The sequence below is a fragment of the Rhinolophus ferrumequinum genome (assembly GCF_004115265.2).
Source record: "Rhinolophus ferrumequinum isolate MPI-CBG mRhiFer1 chromosome 15 unlocalized genomic scaffold, mRhiFer1_v1.p scaffold_54_arrow_ctg1_1, whole genome shotgun sequence".
NCBI classification, from domain to species: Eukaryota; Metazoa; Chordata; class Mammalia; order Chiroptera; family Rhinolophidae; genus Rhinolophus; species Rhinolophus ferrumequinum.
The window spans coordinates 18,563,050-18,579,721 of NW_022680357.1; the positions used below are offsets into that span (position 1 = coordinate 18,563,050).

General features: G+C 56.4%; 1 protein-coding gene across 1 annotated transcript in view; it reads left to right on the forward strand.

Moving 5' to 3' along the window:
• The first annotated feature begins 244 nt into the window (after positions 1 to 244).
• The window catches only part of HS3ST4 (heparan sulfate-glucosamine 3-sulfotransferase 4), a 166,081-nt gene continuing 149,653 nt past the window's right edge, over positions 245 to 16,672 (forward strand). Inside the window, exon 1 of the mRNA XM_033101983.1 lies at positions 245 to 795. Coding sequence (XP_032957874.1) covers positions 245 to 795 — 551 coding nt within the window. The remainder of the gene's footprint in view (positions 796 to 16,672) is intronic.

The following is a 16,672-nucleotide window of genomic DNA, read 5'->3' on the forward strand; positions in this document are numbered from 1 at the left end:
GCCGCGGCGGAGCCGGGAAGCGGGGGCGCTGCAGGCGGAGCGGGTGCGGCCGGCGGGTCCGCGCCCCTCGGTCCCCGTGCCAGAGGCCGAGGCGGTGCCGGGCGGCCCCCCGGACCCCGCGGGCAGAGTGGGGAGGGGGCCATGCGGCCCGGCTCCCCCCCGGCGCGGCGGGACAGCGGCCGGGGCCGCGCGGGGGCAGCTGAAGCCATGTCCGCGCCGCGCCGGGGGGGAGCCGGGAGCCGCGATGGCCCCGAGGCCCGCACCCCCCGCGCCCCCCGCGCCGCCGCCTCCGCCTCCCGCACCGCCGCCCGGCGCCTCGACTAAGGGGCCGCCGGCGCGCAAGCTGCTGTTCGTGTGCACCCTGTCCCTGTCGGTCACCTACCTGTGCTACAGCCTCCTGGGCGGCGCGGGCGCCCTGCAGTTCCCGCTGGCGCTGCAGGAGCCGCCGAGCCCGCCGCCCTCCCCGCCGCCGGGCGATGCCAGCCCCGCGGCCGACGCCTGGCTCCGGACCCCGCTGGCCCCCGGCGGGACGGTCACGGCGCGGGAGCCCGGCGCCCCAGACGACGACGAGCTCGCGGGCCCCAGGGCGGCCAACGCGAGCGGCGACAGGGGCGGCGCCGCCAGCACCCCCGACTACGGGGAGAAGAGGCTGCCACAGGCGGTCATCATCGGGGTCAAGAAAGGGGGGACCCGCGCGCTGCTGGAGGCCATCCGCGTGCACCCGGACGTGCGGGCGGTGGGCGTGGAGCCCCACTTCTTCGACAGGAACTACGACAAGGGGCTGGACTGGTACAGGTAGGACCCCGGGCGCGCTCGGGGCTGCAGGCCGGCCGGGGTCACTGCATCTCGGGGTGAGGGCAGCGAGGGGCTGGCAGCGCGCTCGGCCGGCGCGGGCGCCGGGGCCACCGAGCTGCTCTCGGCGTGCGCGCAGCTCCGAGCGGGGAGTCCCCGGCCCTCCTGCCCGCGGCTGCTCCCCAAGCCGGGCTCCCGCGGGACTCTGCGCCCCGGCGCTGGGGACGCCGAGGAAGGAAGCAGGGCGGCGGGGCTGATGACGGGCTTTGAGATCCCCGGGAATCTCCCGAAATCGCCCTGAACGCATTTGCGTGGCTGGAGTCCAGCCTTAAGTGTTTTCAGGTTAGAGCAGAATGAACAGGGAAGGAGTTAGGGAGAGGGTGCTGGCGAGCTGGGTTCCTGGGTGGCCCCATCTCCAGAACTTTCCGTCCCCCTTTGGCTAATGAACGCTGGGTCGTCTGGCTTTGCAGCTTCAGTGTCGCCGTGACAGTTGGCGCCCTGAGAGGGTCGGTGCCCTGCACCTGTGAGTGCCCTTTGCAACAGATTGGCGCTGATGTGGCGTGAACTGCCCCCCAGCCCCCACCCCAGCCTGCCGGAAAGGGGGAGACCGGGCTGGAAGGTTAAGCAGGGGCATAACGCGGAGCCAGGGCTCTCACCAGCCACCGCGTTTGAAACACACCGGTGCAGACGCCCAGATGCAAACCTCCGTTGCTTTTCTCTTTCCCTCTTTCCTCCTGGTTTCTCTCTCTCTGGAAAACAGATCTGGGCGGCTGGCCCCATCTCTGCCTCTCTCAGTAATTAATTGCATTTGTCAGGCAGAAACACAGGCGTTGTCAGCTAAAGTGATGTTATCCTCCAATGAGACCAATAGGTAAAATAAGGATCATTCCCTGACAAGCTGCTTTCCTGTTGACGAGATGGGCTTTCCAAGTTTAAACCACAGCCTGGGAAAGTTTTAGAAATAACTTCAGAAACATAGGATAAGTGTGCGTGTTGTGATTGATGTTTCCCCCACTTTAAAAAATATGCGTTATGCTTTGGGAGCTTGCGGGAAGTGCAGGCAGACACAAGCATTCCAGGACACTAGCCCGAATCGGCCGTGTGTGTGCTCGTGTCATGTCGGTTTCAGCGGAGACAACTAATTGCAATATTTTAGGAGGCTTCAAACAGCCTCTTCTTATCAAAACATAAAACAGCCTATGCCTAATTTAACTGGAAAATCAGTATTTATAACATCACAAGCCATGGCTTCCAGTCTGCAATTATAATTAAAAAGGTGTTAGGATGATTAATGCAACAACAGCAGAAGAGAGGGGTATGGTGTGTGCAGAGGGCTCAGTTAATTGTCGGACGTAGGAATGTTCTGGCTTCTTCTGTGGGGCGGCTTTGGCCCTGTGGGGTAACTGTGGCTTTTCCCCCAATTCTGGCTGTAGAGCTGTGTCTGTGAGAAGTGCCGAGTGCCCTTTGGGGAGAGCGAGGCGTAAAGATCAGATCTTTCCAACCTGTGCTGGGGTAGCTTTGTGGCAGTTGGAAACAGACAGGGGTGGGATCCAGGTGACTTGAAGTTACTGAAGCGTCCTGGATGGCACGCGTGTTAGCAGGCCCGGCACAGGTCCCGTCGTCTTCCCACTGGAGGGGTGGGAGTTGCCTGCGTCTCCTTATCTCATCCACGGAGGCCGGAGAAGGAGCCACGGAAATGGACTCGCCATCGGACTTGTCTGTGGGAGCTGGTCCAGCGCTGTGGCACCCGAGCCGTGACTCGCGGAATCTGGGGCGTGGTGTCCCCCTGAGCTGGCACACAGGAGGCGTGGGTGGGACTGGATCCCAGGCCCTCACTGAGAGGCCCAGGTGACATGGCTGTGCCCTTGCCCTGGCCTGGCCTCTTGCCCAGGGTGGGTCCCTGTGGTGCCGGGGGTGCGATTGGAAGTGCTGGGGAAGAATCTAGCGAAGTAGGGGGTCCCCAGCCACCCACACCTGGCTGCTGAGAGGGCGCCCAGAAACTCATCACCCTCTCCAGCCTCGCAAGGAGGGGCTTTGAGGACAGGGGGGCATTTTCATTAGCTCCTCTCTCTGTCCCAGGAAGGAACAGGGCACACCATCCCCATGGCTGTGCAAAGGGCGTGACACCGATTCAGACCAGGAACAGAAGCCGTCCCCCTTGGCGCCTGGTGGGCGGCAGGCGGCAGGGGTGGCTCTGTCCTTCGCTGCTCACACTCAGTCCTGCACCGCCTGCGCTCTCAGGAGCCTCGCTCTGCCGTTTGTTTGCCGGATCTGGAGGTCCTGAGTTGAAGGTTCTGATGCCCCCACTTAGTTGTTTCCTTTTTCTTTTCAGTGCTGCCCCGCAGCCCAGATTCCGCGCATGTTTCTGGTGTGGGAGTTTTCAGCAGGAGAGGTGGCTCTTGCTCGCTCGCTCGTGGGCCTGGGCCTGGCCGGCGTTCCCCTCCTAGCCAGCCAGCAGCTTTATCCCCTGTCTCTCCAGTTACGGCTGAATCCGGGTTTTGCTTTCTCCTATGCTGTTGGTCTCATGCGATTTAAAACGCATTTGCGATTAGAACACGTGCATCAGATTTTCGGGGCAAGACAGGCTCATGGATTAGGCCGCACGTGTTATGTGTTACTTAGGGGTCCAGAGAAACCACTCAATGCGTGATTGACGCAGGCCAGTGGTTAATGGGGCAGATGGGGCCGTCCACCCCTTCCTCCCGCCCCCAAAATAGAAGGACAGAGCCACAGCGCACCGTCCAGCATGAGCTGTCCCAGCTGCCTGGACACAGGCCTTCAGCTCCTCTTAGGCAGGGGCCCTGGGACAGGCCGGCCTGGCAGGACCCATCAGAGTGACAGAGACTGTACAGGGATCACCTGGCTTTTTGGAGGCCACTCAGCCCCAGGGCGGTGGGAAAAGACCCTCCACGGCCTGAGTTGTCTTCACCGCCCGCTGTAACACACGCATCACATCGTGGGGAAGATAAGTCAGCAGAGGGTGTCAGCCGGAGGGAAGTGGTCAGCAGCCTGTTCACACCTGGGCGTCCGGAGACAGTGGGCGGCGGCTGTGCTGTCATGTGCACGCCTGTTGCTGTGGGGGGCGCGTTACAGGTGTGTGATCACTGAGTGTCACCGCGGGCCGGATGTGACACCCAGCTTGCTCCAGTAGCTCAGCTGGGCAGGGCGGGTCGAGCTGGGCACTCCTGCGCCCTGGCAGGGTGCTGGTTTCCCCCATCCCACACTGCCACACAGAAAGCTCTAGAAAGGCCTCTTCCTTCCTTCATACTTGCAGTCAACAGACATTCACTAATATTTCCCAGTGTCCAGTTCTGTTCCAGGTGCTGGGGATGAAGTGCTGAGTGAACCCGGGGACGCCTGCTCTGGGACTGACGGCTTAATGGGCGGGGGGTGTGTGACAGCGAACCAACAACCTTCTTTTCACTTAAAAAAAAAAAATATATATATATACACACACACACAAACATGCACACATGTATATTTTTAATTTTACTGGGGCATGTTGGGGAACAGTGTGTTTCTCCAGGCCCATCAGCTGCAAGTCGTTGCCCTTCAGTCTAGTTGTGGAGGGCGCAGCTCGCTGGCTCATGTGGGAATCGAGCCGGCAACTCTGTTGTTCCGAGCTCGTGCTCTAACCAGCTGGGCCATCCGGCCACCCTTCTTTTCACCTTTTTAATGTGGCTGCTAGAAAAGTGTGAAGTATACTTGCGCCCCCCGTTTTCCTCCCACGGGACAGGGCCCCTGCGAAGCAGTGCTTGTAAAGCAGGGCTTATGACTGTGCATCCTGAGCCCAGAGTCAGGGAGGGACCCAGGAGCAGGCCTTTCTGGCTTCGCACGTGGCGTGACTCTGTGGTCCCCAGACCTCACTTTGAGTAGCAGGGACTTAGAGTCATGGGGACGCACGCACATGGCTGCGTCACTTTAACTCAGGCTTTCAGGGACGTCTGTGTGCAGGGGTGTGAATGACGGAGGCAGTGAGGCCCCAGTGTGAAGAACTGGGTGCAGAGTTTGCAAGTAGAGGGAACAGTAAGTGCAAAGGCCCTGAGGCGGAAACACGCCTCCTGTATTTCCAGAGTTTTCTTTCATTATTCCAAAAGCTCAGTGTTTGCAGCTGGACAGGACTGGGCTCCAAACCTGGGCTTGTCACTTACCAGTGGCACGATGGCTACGTAACTGATTTAACATCTCTCAGCTGCAGTTTGTTTATCTGAGATGAGTCCTTCCTTGTAGGATTGTGGGGAGGAATAAGCAAATGATAAAAGTCAACGGATTTTCCAAACAAAAAGTGGGCATCCTAGAGCAGACATTGAAGTGGACCCAACTACTGGGTTTTCCATCTCTCCCATAGTGTTGGTCTCATGCTCTGCTTTCTGTGACAGCTGTCATGACGTCGGCTGAAATGTTTCCTTATTGGGGACATTTTGGGGACAAGTCCAATAATGACTGGCTTTGCAGCCTGTGTCCATCTAACTGCTGAAGCCGAGGGTCATTGAGGGCCCACAGGGATCACAGGAGGGAGACAAATGGCCATGGACCAGGTGGGAGGAGCTGGGGCGCAGCGTCCGTCCAAAGGGGAAGCCACCTTGGGGCCAAGCAGGCGCCACAGCCACCGGCTTCCACTCAATGAGACAACTGGAAATCAGGTTTGAATGTGAAATCTCCTGGTTTTTCATGTTGGCCACAGAATGAAATCTCTTAAAAGCACCGAGTGGGCCAACACTGTGTGCCACACAGACCCATCCGTGGGCTGGACACCACGACCTCTGGGGGAAGCTCCTTTCAGAACGTAACTGGCTGGCTTGTAGCCTGCGCACTCGCCGGGACTGTGCCTGGCGAGCCCTCCCTTTCGATCCCCCTTTGCAGACTTCGCAGCTGCCAGGGGTCAGTCAGTGCCCCCAGATGTGTCACAGCAGCAACAAAAGGAGCTGGATATAAACAGCGACATCGAGGCAGAACAGACTGTCACAACTCAATTTCCTGTTTGTCCCCACGAAACATCCTCGGGAAGGTGGGAGAACCCTCAGTTGTTCACTCACCAAGCAGGGGAGCCTGTACCTGAGCCGGGCGCAGGGATATGGGTCCCACTTGTGAAATGGGTCCTGCTCACGTGCTTGAAGAAGGTGGGAGGGGCTTCATTCACCACATGTGGTTCTAAGGACAGGACTCGGGGCTTAAAGCGGTCCCACCCTCTTCCTTCCTCTGTCCCTCTCCTCCCTCCATCTCTGTTTCTTAGATGCTGAGGCTCTATTGTCTCCATGGGGTCTACTCACCCATTCAAATACTTTGGTTCTAGAGCAAAGGTCCGTCTTCTCAGAGGAAGGAGCAGAGTAGAAACAACGTAGTTTGTAGCACATCTCCGTATCTAAGTCAGAACCTACTGCACCCTCGCTGTGTGACCTTGGACAGGTTACTTAGTGTCACCAGCCTCAGTTTCCGCACCTGTGGAATGGGCCCCATGTTACTTCCCCCCAAGGGCTCACGTGAGGAGGAGAGGAAACGGCTTTTAAAGGGCCGCACACCGAGTGGTGGCCAGCAGATTTCTCTCCCCTTCTTCTCTCTCTCTCTCTCTCAGTTTTCCTTTCTCCTGCGCTCTTCTTCATTTTCCTTCCACGCCTTCTCATCCTATCAGTCCTGAAGACCCCAGAGAGGAAGCTGTAATGCATTTTTCATCTGAATGTGGTCTTTTATTTCAAGATTATGTCTGAATGAGGGATTTCAAACCCTGAAGCAGCTCTTCAGTAGCTCTCCAGGGAATAATCACCACCGGATCCCGAGATTTGGTCTCTTGCAACTTGAGCTGGAGGAGGAGCAGAGTCTGCTTCTGGGAGGTGGGTGCAGCCAGGATCCCCGCCAGGGGACGGGACGGAGCGGGCTGGCGTGCGCCTTCAGAGCTGCGCTTCTGAGAATCGGGGTGGTGCTAGAGGACCCCGCAAAACCCGTCTTGAGATTGGGCCGCGTGCACGGGCGTTCTCCTGCTGTCGCTCCACCACTGATGGGGTTTTATGTTTGTAACTCACACTTTTACTTTGAGTCGAGTCAGGAGAGAGGCCTCGAGACCGTCGGTGAATGTGCCAGGGTTGTTTGTACGTCAGAAAGTTCTGGAGATTCTGGTTTTGCACGATGGACGGTGTCTCGGGGGCTTTCGGATGCCGCCCTGTTACAGAGATGCCTCTATCCCACTGGTTTCTGTGGTTCAACAAGCACCTCTACAACTGTCCTGGGAATTTCAGTCTGAAATTATAATTCACTGAGGGAGCCTTTCAGCCCCTCTTGCCATTAATTAAAAGCAGGTAGTTGATTTTTTTTTTTAAACATTCACTAGTTACGGTTGCTGTCCTTAAAAAATTTTTTTTTCAACCTTTATTTAGGAATGTAAAAGCATATTAATGGGAAAGCAAAGCAACACGTGAATTGGGCAATTTTTTTCATTGTAAATGATAGAAATTGATCTTAAGCTATTATAAATGGGGAAAAAAAGGTAATTTATTGGCTTATGTAATTAGTAGACCTGGGGTAATTGGCTTCAGGAAAAGCTGAGTCCACCTGAGTCCAAGTGATGTCACTGGTCTCTCCCCCTTTCTTTGCCATGTTTGTCTCTGCCTTGCTTCCTTCTCAGATCATCTCATCATGTTTTAGACACAATTGTGAGTCATACCCTAGGCAAACAGGGCTTATGTTCAGTGTTTGGAAGACTTTTCCTAAGAGCTTCTGGAAGACATTCCCGGACATGCCTTGTCCTGGTTGGGTCACGTGCAAAGCGGTCATCATGCATGTACATGCCAGCCAGGCCAGAGATGCAGCCCTGCTTTGGGTCGGGGAGATGGGGGAAGGGGAGCAGGGATTGTCCCATTGAAACCACAGGGAATGTTTTCCCAGTAGAGAACGGGGTGGTCAGCGTCTTGTTGCTGGACGTGGGGCCAGTTAAAACCCATGTTCATGGACAGGCACAGACACTCTCAGACAGGCAAAAGGGTTCTGAGTATTTTAATCCGGGAAGGGGAACAAAGGCTGAGTTTGGGAGGTTCAGTGCCCTTGCTATTTTAGTTATTCATTCATTTGTTCAGTGAACATGTGCTGATTGTCAGCTGTGTGCTGGGATTGGGCGTGAATCAGTCAGAGCCACTGGTCTGAAAGAGCTTGTCGAGAAGAGTAATGGACACGTAGCTGATTACATCACAAGGTGGGATGAGTCCGGGTACAGTGGGATTCACTCCCGGAATGGAAGGATGGCTCAATCTTAGAAAGCCTCATAATTCGATTTGTTCTTAACATGGGTAAATGAGAAAAGCCCTATGACTTGTTGTATGGATGCTGAAAAGACATCTGATTAAATTATAAGCGTATTCCTGATTTTTGTAGCAGCCTGCTAATCACGTGGGCTCGTACCCAAAGCCAGCGTCACTGTTAGTGGCGGTGACACGACAGATGTTCCCACTGGATCTGAAACAAGGCCAGAAAGCTCAAGATCGTTACTGTTACTTACCGTTGCTCAGGAAATAATAAGTAATGCGATTAGATGTGAAAAAGAGTAAGGGGGGGTAGAATTGTCACCATTGGCCAGTAATTTCATCTCTTTTTGGAAAACCGAAGTAACCAATGTCTATTGGACACAATAGGGTTCATTATGTGACTGGTAAGGAAATTGCTGTGCAGGGTCTCGCTTTCCTATGTGCCTACGCTAGCGATTTAGAAAATATTTATAGAACCAACCAAAGAGACAAAATAATGGAATAAACGTAGCAAAAATTGCAAGGGACTTGTGAGAACAAAATTTTAATACTTTACTGAGTATTAGATTTTGATACTTTAAAAATTTAATACTTTAATACTTTTTTAATATATTAAAAAAGAGGAGTAAATAGAAAGAGACCTCACTCACTAAGGTGGTGTTTCTTCCCTGCCCCTCGCCCTCCCGCTCCCCCACCCTTCCCGTCGGACTCCTTGCTGCTGAGTCGAGATCCAGTGTGTTTGAGAGTGGCCTTCAGACACTGTTTACGTGAGTGTGGCCAGTGTCACACGTCATCTACAGGGTCCATTACCTTCCACGTTTTGTTTGAGGAGAGGATGGTGACACAGCTGTTGCTGCACAGATTCAGGAACAGGGTTATAAATCCTGGGGGGGGGGGCGCTGGCTGCTCTGTATCCCACATTTAGGGGTGCTTGGACAGGGCCAGGTGTGGATAAACAGTGACGTGGTGTAAATTAGGAAACAGAGATGCACTCATGTTGTCACAAAGCAAAAGCCAGATCAGGGACAGTGATGGTTATTTTTAATGGACCAGTGAGATGAAGACTTGGATCTGAAATGGCGACAGTAGGGCGGTGACAGAAGGCGATGGACGCGTGCTGTGCTCACGTGCGCCAGGCCCTGTTCCAAGCCGTGGCTTCACTCAGTCTCCACAGGGACCTGGTGACACGGGCACCGCTTTGCCCGTGTGGCGCAGGTGGGGTGTGGGGTTGGGATGCCAGCACAGGTGTTTGGCCCCAAACGCACAGTGTGGCTTTCCATTTGTCTCCGACCTGTTCCCCACGCCCGTGCAGTCCTCTGGCGTCTGGGGACTGAGCAGAGACTGGCAGCCTGTGTGCGCATGGCCTGGCCGGCCCGCGGGACGGGCTCGCCGTGCTCGGGGTCTTCTCACAGCCACACTGTGCTGCTGCTTCCTTCTGCCCTGGGCCCACGCTCACTGCCACATGGGGGCCTTCTCCTTCTCTGCTCCCCACTCCTGGGACACTCGGGCCCAACCCCTCAGGGCACGCCTGTCGTCTCACATTCCAGCTCCCCAGAGACCCTCCCCAGCTTGCTCATTTAGACGGGTTGCACTTCTGAGCTCGTCCCCTGCTTGTCCACAGCACATCCTGCTGTCCAGCTCCTGGTCACTCCTCCCTGCCGCCCTGCGAGGTGGCCTGTGAGGGACTGGGGCCTGGCCCCTCCTGTGTGTCGCCAGCGCCCGGGACAGGCCTTGGCACGAGCAGGCACTCAGTGCTGGAGGCGTATTAGTCACTAATGAGGAATCCATGCCTTCTGTGTGCTCAGCTGGCGCCCAAACACTTCTGGAAAAAAAATACCACTCCCGTTTCTTCGGAAGTCTGGCTGAGAATTGTTCTAAGGTCTCTCACATACCATTTTGACAAGATTATTTTGGGTACAAGGAAGAGAACCCCACTCCCACTGGCTGTGTGGGGGGACAGCCTCCCACAGGTCCCCACGGCCGCGGCGTCTCGTGTGTCCCTCACAGCAGACTCACAGAGCAGATACTGTCTCACCCCGTTTAACAAATGCACAGAAGAGACCTCGGAAGGGCAAGTGACAGTCCCAAGTGACCGCAGGCGGTCACAGCCACGTGTCCTTCTACTGTGACGTGGGGCTTTTGGTTTTTGCTGCTGCCAGAGCTTAGAAGAGTCTGGATCGTTCCCGACAGACGACTGAGCTCCAGGGGTGGCTGGACTGTTTCTCTAACTGGGGATTCCAAGCCGCGCAGTCCCCCTAATAACAGGCATTGCGGGGAGGTCCTGTCCTGGGCCCGTGCCTCACTGTGGGTGTAGTTGGCACACCCTGGGCCTCCAGGCGCAGCCTGTTGCGGGGCTCAGACCTGTGGGGGCCCCACTCACAGGGTGGCTTGAGTGTTGGCAGCGCTGCGGTATTTTGGGAAAGAAAGCTGCAGCTGGAGTCAGAAGTGAAAGAGTGGAGTCTGAGTTCTGGGTCTGCCTGCTTTGTGTGCAGAGATGAGGGTGTAGCCTCTGAGCCTGTGTTTTCCCATCTGTAAAATGGGGAAATGGCCTCTGTTAGCTCCACGGTGCTTTGCAAGGATGGCATGGTGGTCGTGCGCGGGATCTGCGTTGCCTGCTGTGCTGGTGTTACCCACGCACGTTTGCCTGAATCCCCTGGTAACTGGGTTGCTGGAATGTTGCACTCCTGAAATACAGGACAAGCGTTGTTTTCATCAATCAGATTAAGAAATTTAATTTACAGAAGCGACCGTGGACGTGGGTGTCAGGTCTCGCCAGGGCAGACTGCACAGAGTCCCCGGATGCCCGGCCACCTCTGCTTCATCCGACTTCACTCGGCTCCGGATCTCATGGCGCTGATCTCATGCTTTTGTGCTGCAGAACGTGGGCCGCTGCGGGCACGCTTGGTCTTCAGGACTTGGCCCTGTGGTTGGGAGGCTTTGGGAATGAGCAGAAGATGCTCGCTTTGCTCTCAGCTGACCCACGTGCCTTCCTCTCATGCACTTTGTGTGTCCCAGGCTGGCATTTTAATGCCCCACCTGTGGCTGCGGACGGCAGGATCGGGCCCCCAACGTGGCCGTGCCTGAATCCCTAGAACCTGTGGACGTGCTCGACTCCATGGCGGGGGGACTAAGGTTGGAGATAGAATTAGGACCGAGGACAGACGGCCTGGAGATGCGAGATGATCCTGCGTCTGGGTGGCCCAGTGTCCTCGCTGGAGGTACCAACCACGCACAGTAGCAGCACCAACAGGAAGAAAAATGACAGAAGGCCCGTGGACATGTCTCCATCATGTTGGGACGGCAGCGTCCTTTCAGATGACAACCAGAGTCCACACAGGGGAGACAGATGGGCTCACACACAGAAAACGCAGAACTCGCCTGTGGCTGAAGGACCGTCACCAGAGTGTGCAGCCCACTCGGGCGGCCGTAGCAAAGGACCGCAGCTGGGGCTTCAGCAGCACACGTGGACTTCCTCACGGTCTGGAGGCCAGAAGTCCAACGTCAAGGTGTCGCACGGTGACCTCATTTTACCTTAATTACCCTTGGAAGACGCTGTCTCCAAATCCGTCATGTTCTGAGGTCCCGGTGTTAGGACTTCAAATGTGAGTTTTGGGGACACAGTCAGCCCGTCACACAGCAGAAAACAAGTGAGGAGCCTGGAGCACACACGCCCTCCCCCTCCAGCTGCTCGCGTGCCCCTGCCACCTCTACGGTCCTCCTCTCTGTGAAGCGGCGGGACGTGGTGACAGGTCTGCGCTCCCTGAGACGCCCAGTAACTGGGTCACAGTCACGGCCGCTGACTCTGGCGCCTGCGTTCACCTGTGTGGTCGTCACTAGCCCGTGGACGCTTCTCCACGTCACTGCGTGGACGTCAAGTTCCTTCCTAGTGATCGTACCTCACATTTCCCTGTCGGGGGCATCGTGACAGATGTGCCCCCCCCGAGAGCAGTGCTGCGGTTCCCACCCCAGGCTCTGGGATACACGTGTGTAGAGAACACGGAAGGAGCTCGCACTTTGTAAAGTTTGAGACACTTTGATGTATTTTGATGAGTTGTCCGAAGGCAGTCTCCGTCTGAAGTTTGCGGGGAAGCCCTCCACAGAGCCTCAAGTAATGGCATAGATTTCGTGAAACTTGGGCCCCTCTGTGCCCAGGCCCCTGCTGGCTCTTGATAAAAGCTGTCAATAACGAGGGTGGGGTCCCGTAGGATTCCCGGGAGATGAAAGAAACAGGCGGCCTGAGTGTGCTTGTCGCTCTTGGTGCTTCTTTCGAGGTGACTTTATTTCAGAAAACCACTCCTGCTCCTTTCTCTTCTGCGCAAAAGGGGAACAAAGTAAGCTCTCCCTTTCTCTCTTTGAACTGCTGCGGAATCGTTTTGCTGGAAGACTCGAAATTCCCCGGGAGGCCGGAGTTTCCTTTTTTCCTTTCCCAAGCGAATTTAAGTGGAGTGACAGGATTGCTGTAGCTCTGAAGCCAGATCCGGTTTCCAGGGTGGTGCTTCATGGTGGGTGGGGAGCCCTGAGTGCTTCAGCAAAGCCAGACTCTGCTCTCTGTGACCCGCCCTGTGGGGACTCTCCCCACAACCCCCCAGACGCCCAGCATGGTGCCTGCTGGCATCCCATGTCCTTCAGGAGCAAACCCGCAACAGGCGTGTGTGCCTGACCTTGCGAAGGACCCTCTCCCACCGTGAGGACGAGGATGAGGGGAGCTGGACGCAGCCGGAGCTGAGGTTTCTCTGGGGCCTAAGGCCCTGTAGGTTGATGTGGTGGGTTTTCCTTAAATCCAAGATGCCATCTGTGTGCCTGTGACTGAGACGAAGTGCCGTGCCAGGCGGTGCCCTGCAGGCCTGTTGCCCGGTGGTCTGGGCGGAGGCGCTCCTGACACAAAACGTGCAGCTTCTGTGTCCAGCTTCCTGTCACTGTCCTGCTGTGAAAGGGGCGGCTGTTTGTCTCTCGATTCTCGTCGGGCACATGGCAGCCTGGGATAAAGAGTGTTTCCTGGCCTTCCTTCTACTTGAGGTAATGGCAAGGTGAAGGCTGGGCCCTGGGAGATGTGACTGTAGGTGCTGGGGTCACTTCTGAGGAACGTCCTTCCGAGGACTCTCTCTGCTGTTGACGAGAATGCGAACGGAGTAGGAGCTTGCACAGTAATTTGGCTCCATGGTGAGAAAGCCCATCTTGAGAATGATGGAGAACAGCATGGAGGGAGCTCACGGGACCCTCTGGAAAAGAGATGAATTTCTGGCGCGTCAGCCACGTTACTACTCTGGGTTTCTGTTGCTCTCTGCTGCCAGGGCTATAGCTGGTCTCAGGAACTCTTCCTGCTGCCCACGTGTTACAGGGGAGGAAAGTGAGACTTAAAGAAGGGATGTGACAAGTGACTTGTCCAAGGGGACACACCTTGTGTTTCCACTGGCCCAAGATTTTAACCCGTTTGACTCCAGAGTCTGTGCTTTTAGTTTCTACATCTTCCCAAAATCATTCGGACCTTTATTTTTCACCCATGTTGGCTGGCTGCCAGTGTGCCAGGCATTGTGCTTGGTGCTGGGGACACAGGAACAAACGCAGCCGGTGCGAGCCCTTGTGACACTGTCTCTGAGTGCAGAAGGAAACAAAGTTCAAATTCTGAGCCTGACGAGGACCATGTAAGAGGACGTGGCAGAGGTGGGCTCTGGTCGTGCGGCAGCAGACCCTTAATCAGTGGCACCTGAGAGCTGAGGGAAGAGCAGGAGGGGAAAGTGTGTGTGTGTGTGCGTGTGCGTGTGCGTGCATGTGTGTTTACATGTGTGTGCGTGTGCACATGCATGCAGGTGCATGTGTGTGTTGGGGAGCAGTCCAAGCAGAGGGCACAGCACCTGCAGTGACATCATGGCAGGAGGGCAGACGCGTGTTGGAAGATGCCCAGAGGCCTGGCACTCGCTCAGAGGGAGGCCCGGTGGGCAGGACACAGACACGACAGCTGTGCAGGGGCTGGAGGCCGCGTGGGGCTTTATCCTCAGAGACACGGCGGCTGTTCCATGGTTAGAGCAGACAGGTGACATGGTCGGGTGCGTCCTTTGAAGCAGTCAGCCTGGTGGCTGTGCAGGGAATGGGCTGGGGGACTGGGGTGGGTGCGTGTCGGAGGCAGGAGATCCAGGAGAGAAGTTTCTGGTGGTCGAGACCCGGAAGATGGCAGCGAGGGTGGGAAGCACTGGACGATTTGGATGATATTTGGGAGGCGGCACTGAGAGGCCGCGGTGCCTCGGGGATGAGAGAGAGGGGTCAGCAGGCGCTCCTAGGTGTCTGCCTCATGCAGGGTGGGAGGGGGACCCCGTGACGCCCAAGACACAAGCAGGCTTGGGGTGCACAGAGGACCTCTGTCCAGCTAACCCGCCCAGCACCCCCACGCCTCAGAGGAGCTGCGAATCCAGCCGTACAGCTCTCGGGTAGGTTTCCCTTCAGAAACCCCCGGCACCCCTGGGCGCACGCTCTGCCTCAGTGTGGTGACACACAGGGAACTTCCTTCTCGTGGGCGCTGGAGGTGAGCCTGAAGGGACTCAGAGCAGGAATGAGCTCGTGCTCCTTCCCACGCAGAAAGCTGGTTGCAGCGGGAGAGAGACGTCTCAGAGGGAGACGGACAGATGCGGATGGATAGACAGCCCTTTCTCTAGTGTTTAAGGGCCCGAGGCTGGCTCGGCCCCGGAGCTCCTCGTGACGTGAGTCACTACATGTCCTTTCCCGTGTTACGCCTGAGGTAGTTTCTGGTACCTTCATTAGGCACCGATTGGTCAGCGGAGACAGTGAGCTCCATTTCCAAAATGTTGCATTTCCTTTGGTTTTGAGACATCTACACAGATATCAAATAGGTGCTTGGAGGCTTGTATCTGTGCCCAGGAGAGGACAGGCTGGGAGTTACCAGCGTCCAGGTGATAATCGAAGGCGTGGTCAGGTGACTTTGCACAGGGAGTAAGTCCCTGGTGGGAGGAAAGGAAGGTTAGACCGAGGCTTGGCATTGGGTGGAGAACACGTCAAATGAGAGAATCCAGGGTGTGGCAGGACAGTAAGAAAACAGAACGTGGTGTGTGGCACTGAGGGTTTTAAAAGAAGCCGTGATCAGCCATGTTGAGTGTCACTAAAGGGTCTTCTAAGTTGAGGTCTGAAAAATGTCCGTTGATATCGACAGAGCTGACTTTACGATGTGTCTGACACCTGAGAGTCGGGAGCCAGGCCCAAAGACGCCACTGCGGTGCAGACACACAGAGAAATGGGTCACGTTGAGTTTTAGTGCTCGGGGGGCGCGGGGACGTAGGGGACCAGAGGCCAGGGAGATGGCAAGTGACAAGGCACTTTTGTCCGGTGGGACCCAGTCTCGGTGGGAAGACACACCAGCCAGTGCCAGCCACGTGCCGTGTCAGTGTGGATGCTTTGGCCGTAAGCACGGGCAGCCTAGGGGACCGTGACGTAGGGTGTTTAGATCTCACTGAGTGAGGAGTCCGGGTGGGGGGGTCCCGGGAAGGGTGGGGCCAGTGGCCACGTGTGAAGAGTCAGGCTGTTACCCCTCCACATGCCCATGGCAGCCACTTGGGTTTGGGGCAGTGGCTTGTTGACGTGACTTGAAGATGGCGGCTGCGGCTCGTGGCACCATGTCCTCGCACGAGAGTGCACAAAGAAGGGAGAAAGGTGACAAAAAGGCCTGAATTAGGGCGAAAGTCCCTTCCAGAAGACCTCATGTGATTCCTCTACACCCACTGGCCACAGTGGGTCCTACTCATTTATGACATTATCCATCTGTCAAAATCTGCTGAGTAACGACTGAGTTCCAGGTACCACTGTAGGTGTGGAGTAAATAAAACAGGGGCCGTCCCGCGGGAAGTGGCCCTTAAGCTGAGAAGTAAGGGACCTGCCGGGCTGGGTCATGTAGGCCGAGAGCCAGTGGTGCGGGAAGAGTGTCGGCTGTAAGGAAGAGAGCAGGCCAAGGCTCCGGGGGACGGGACAGGTGAGTGACAACTCTGTGCACGTGTCATCAGTGGGGGTCGTTACTGACGGGGGAGCTGTCACTGCGGCCCCACCTTGGGGACTCTCCCACGTCTGGTGTCAGGATTACCTTGAAGAGCCGCCTGGCAGGGCTGGCCTTAGTTTTCAGCTCCCACCCCCCTTTCCCTGGTGACACATGCCTGCCTAGCAACGATCCCCGCCTTTCACCCAGAGCAGTCGCTTCCACAGAGCTTGTCGAATGACCCCACATTTCCACCCTGACTTGCGTGGCACAGACTCATTCCTGTGCCCACATGTGCCCGCTGTGAGGCCGCAGCCCGTCCGTGCAGTTTGTGCAGACAGCCCCTGAGAGGCGGTCATCGGCCTCCGCCCCTCCGTTTTCACGCCTGCGGAATTCCCTTCAGACACTCTGTGTAGCGTGTGTGACTCCACTTAGGGCAAGAGGAGAATGGACGAGCGGAGGGAGGGCGTCAGGAGCCCAGGGGACGGGAAGGGCCCTTTGCAGGTGTTGTCTGCACACTTCTCCTGGGACCTTTGCTTCTTTCTCTCTGTTTCTGGAAAAGTGCAGGGTGGATTTTGTGATTCAAATGCAAGTTTATACCGAAAGTTATCCTTCTCTTGGCAAGAAATGCCAGGCGTGGACGGCAGGGAGGCCTGACCCACACGCCACCTTCTTCCTT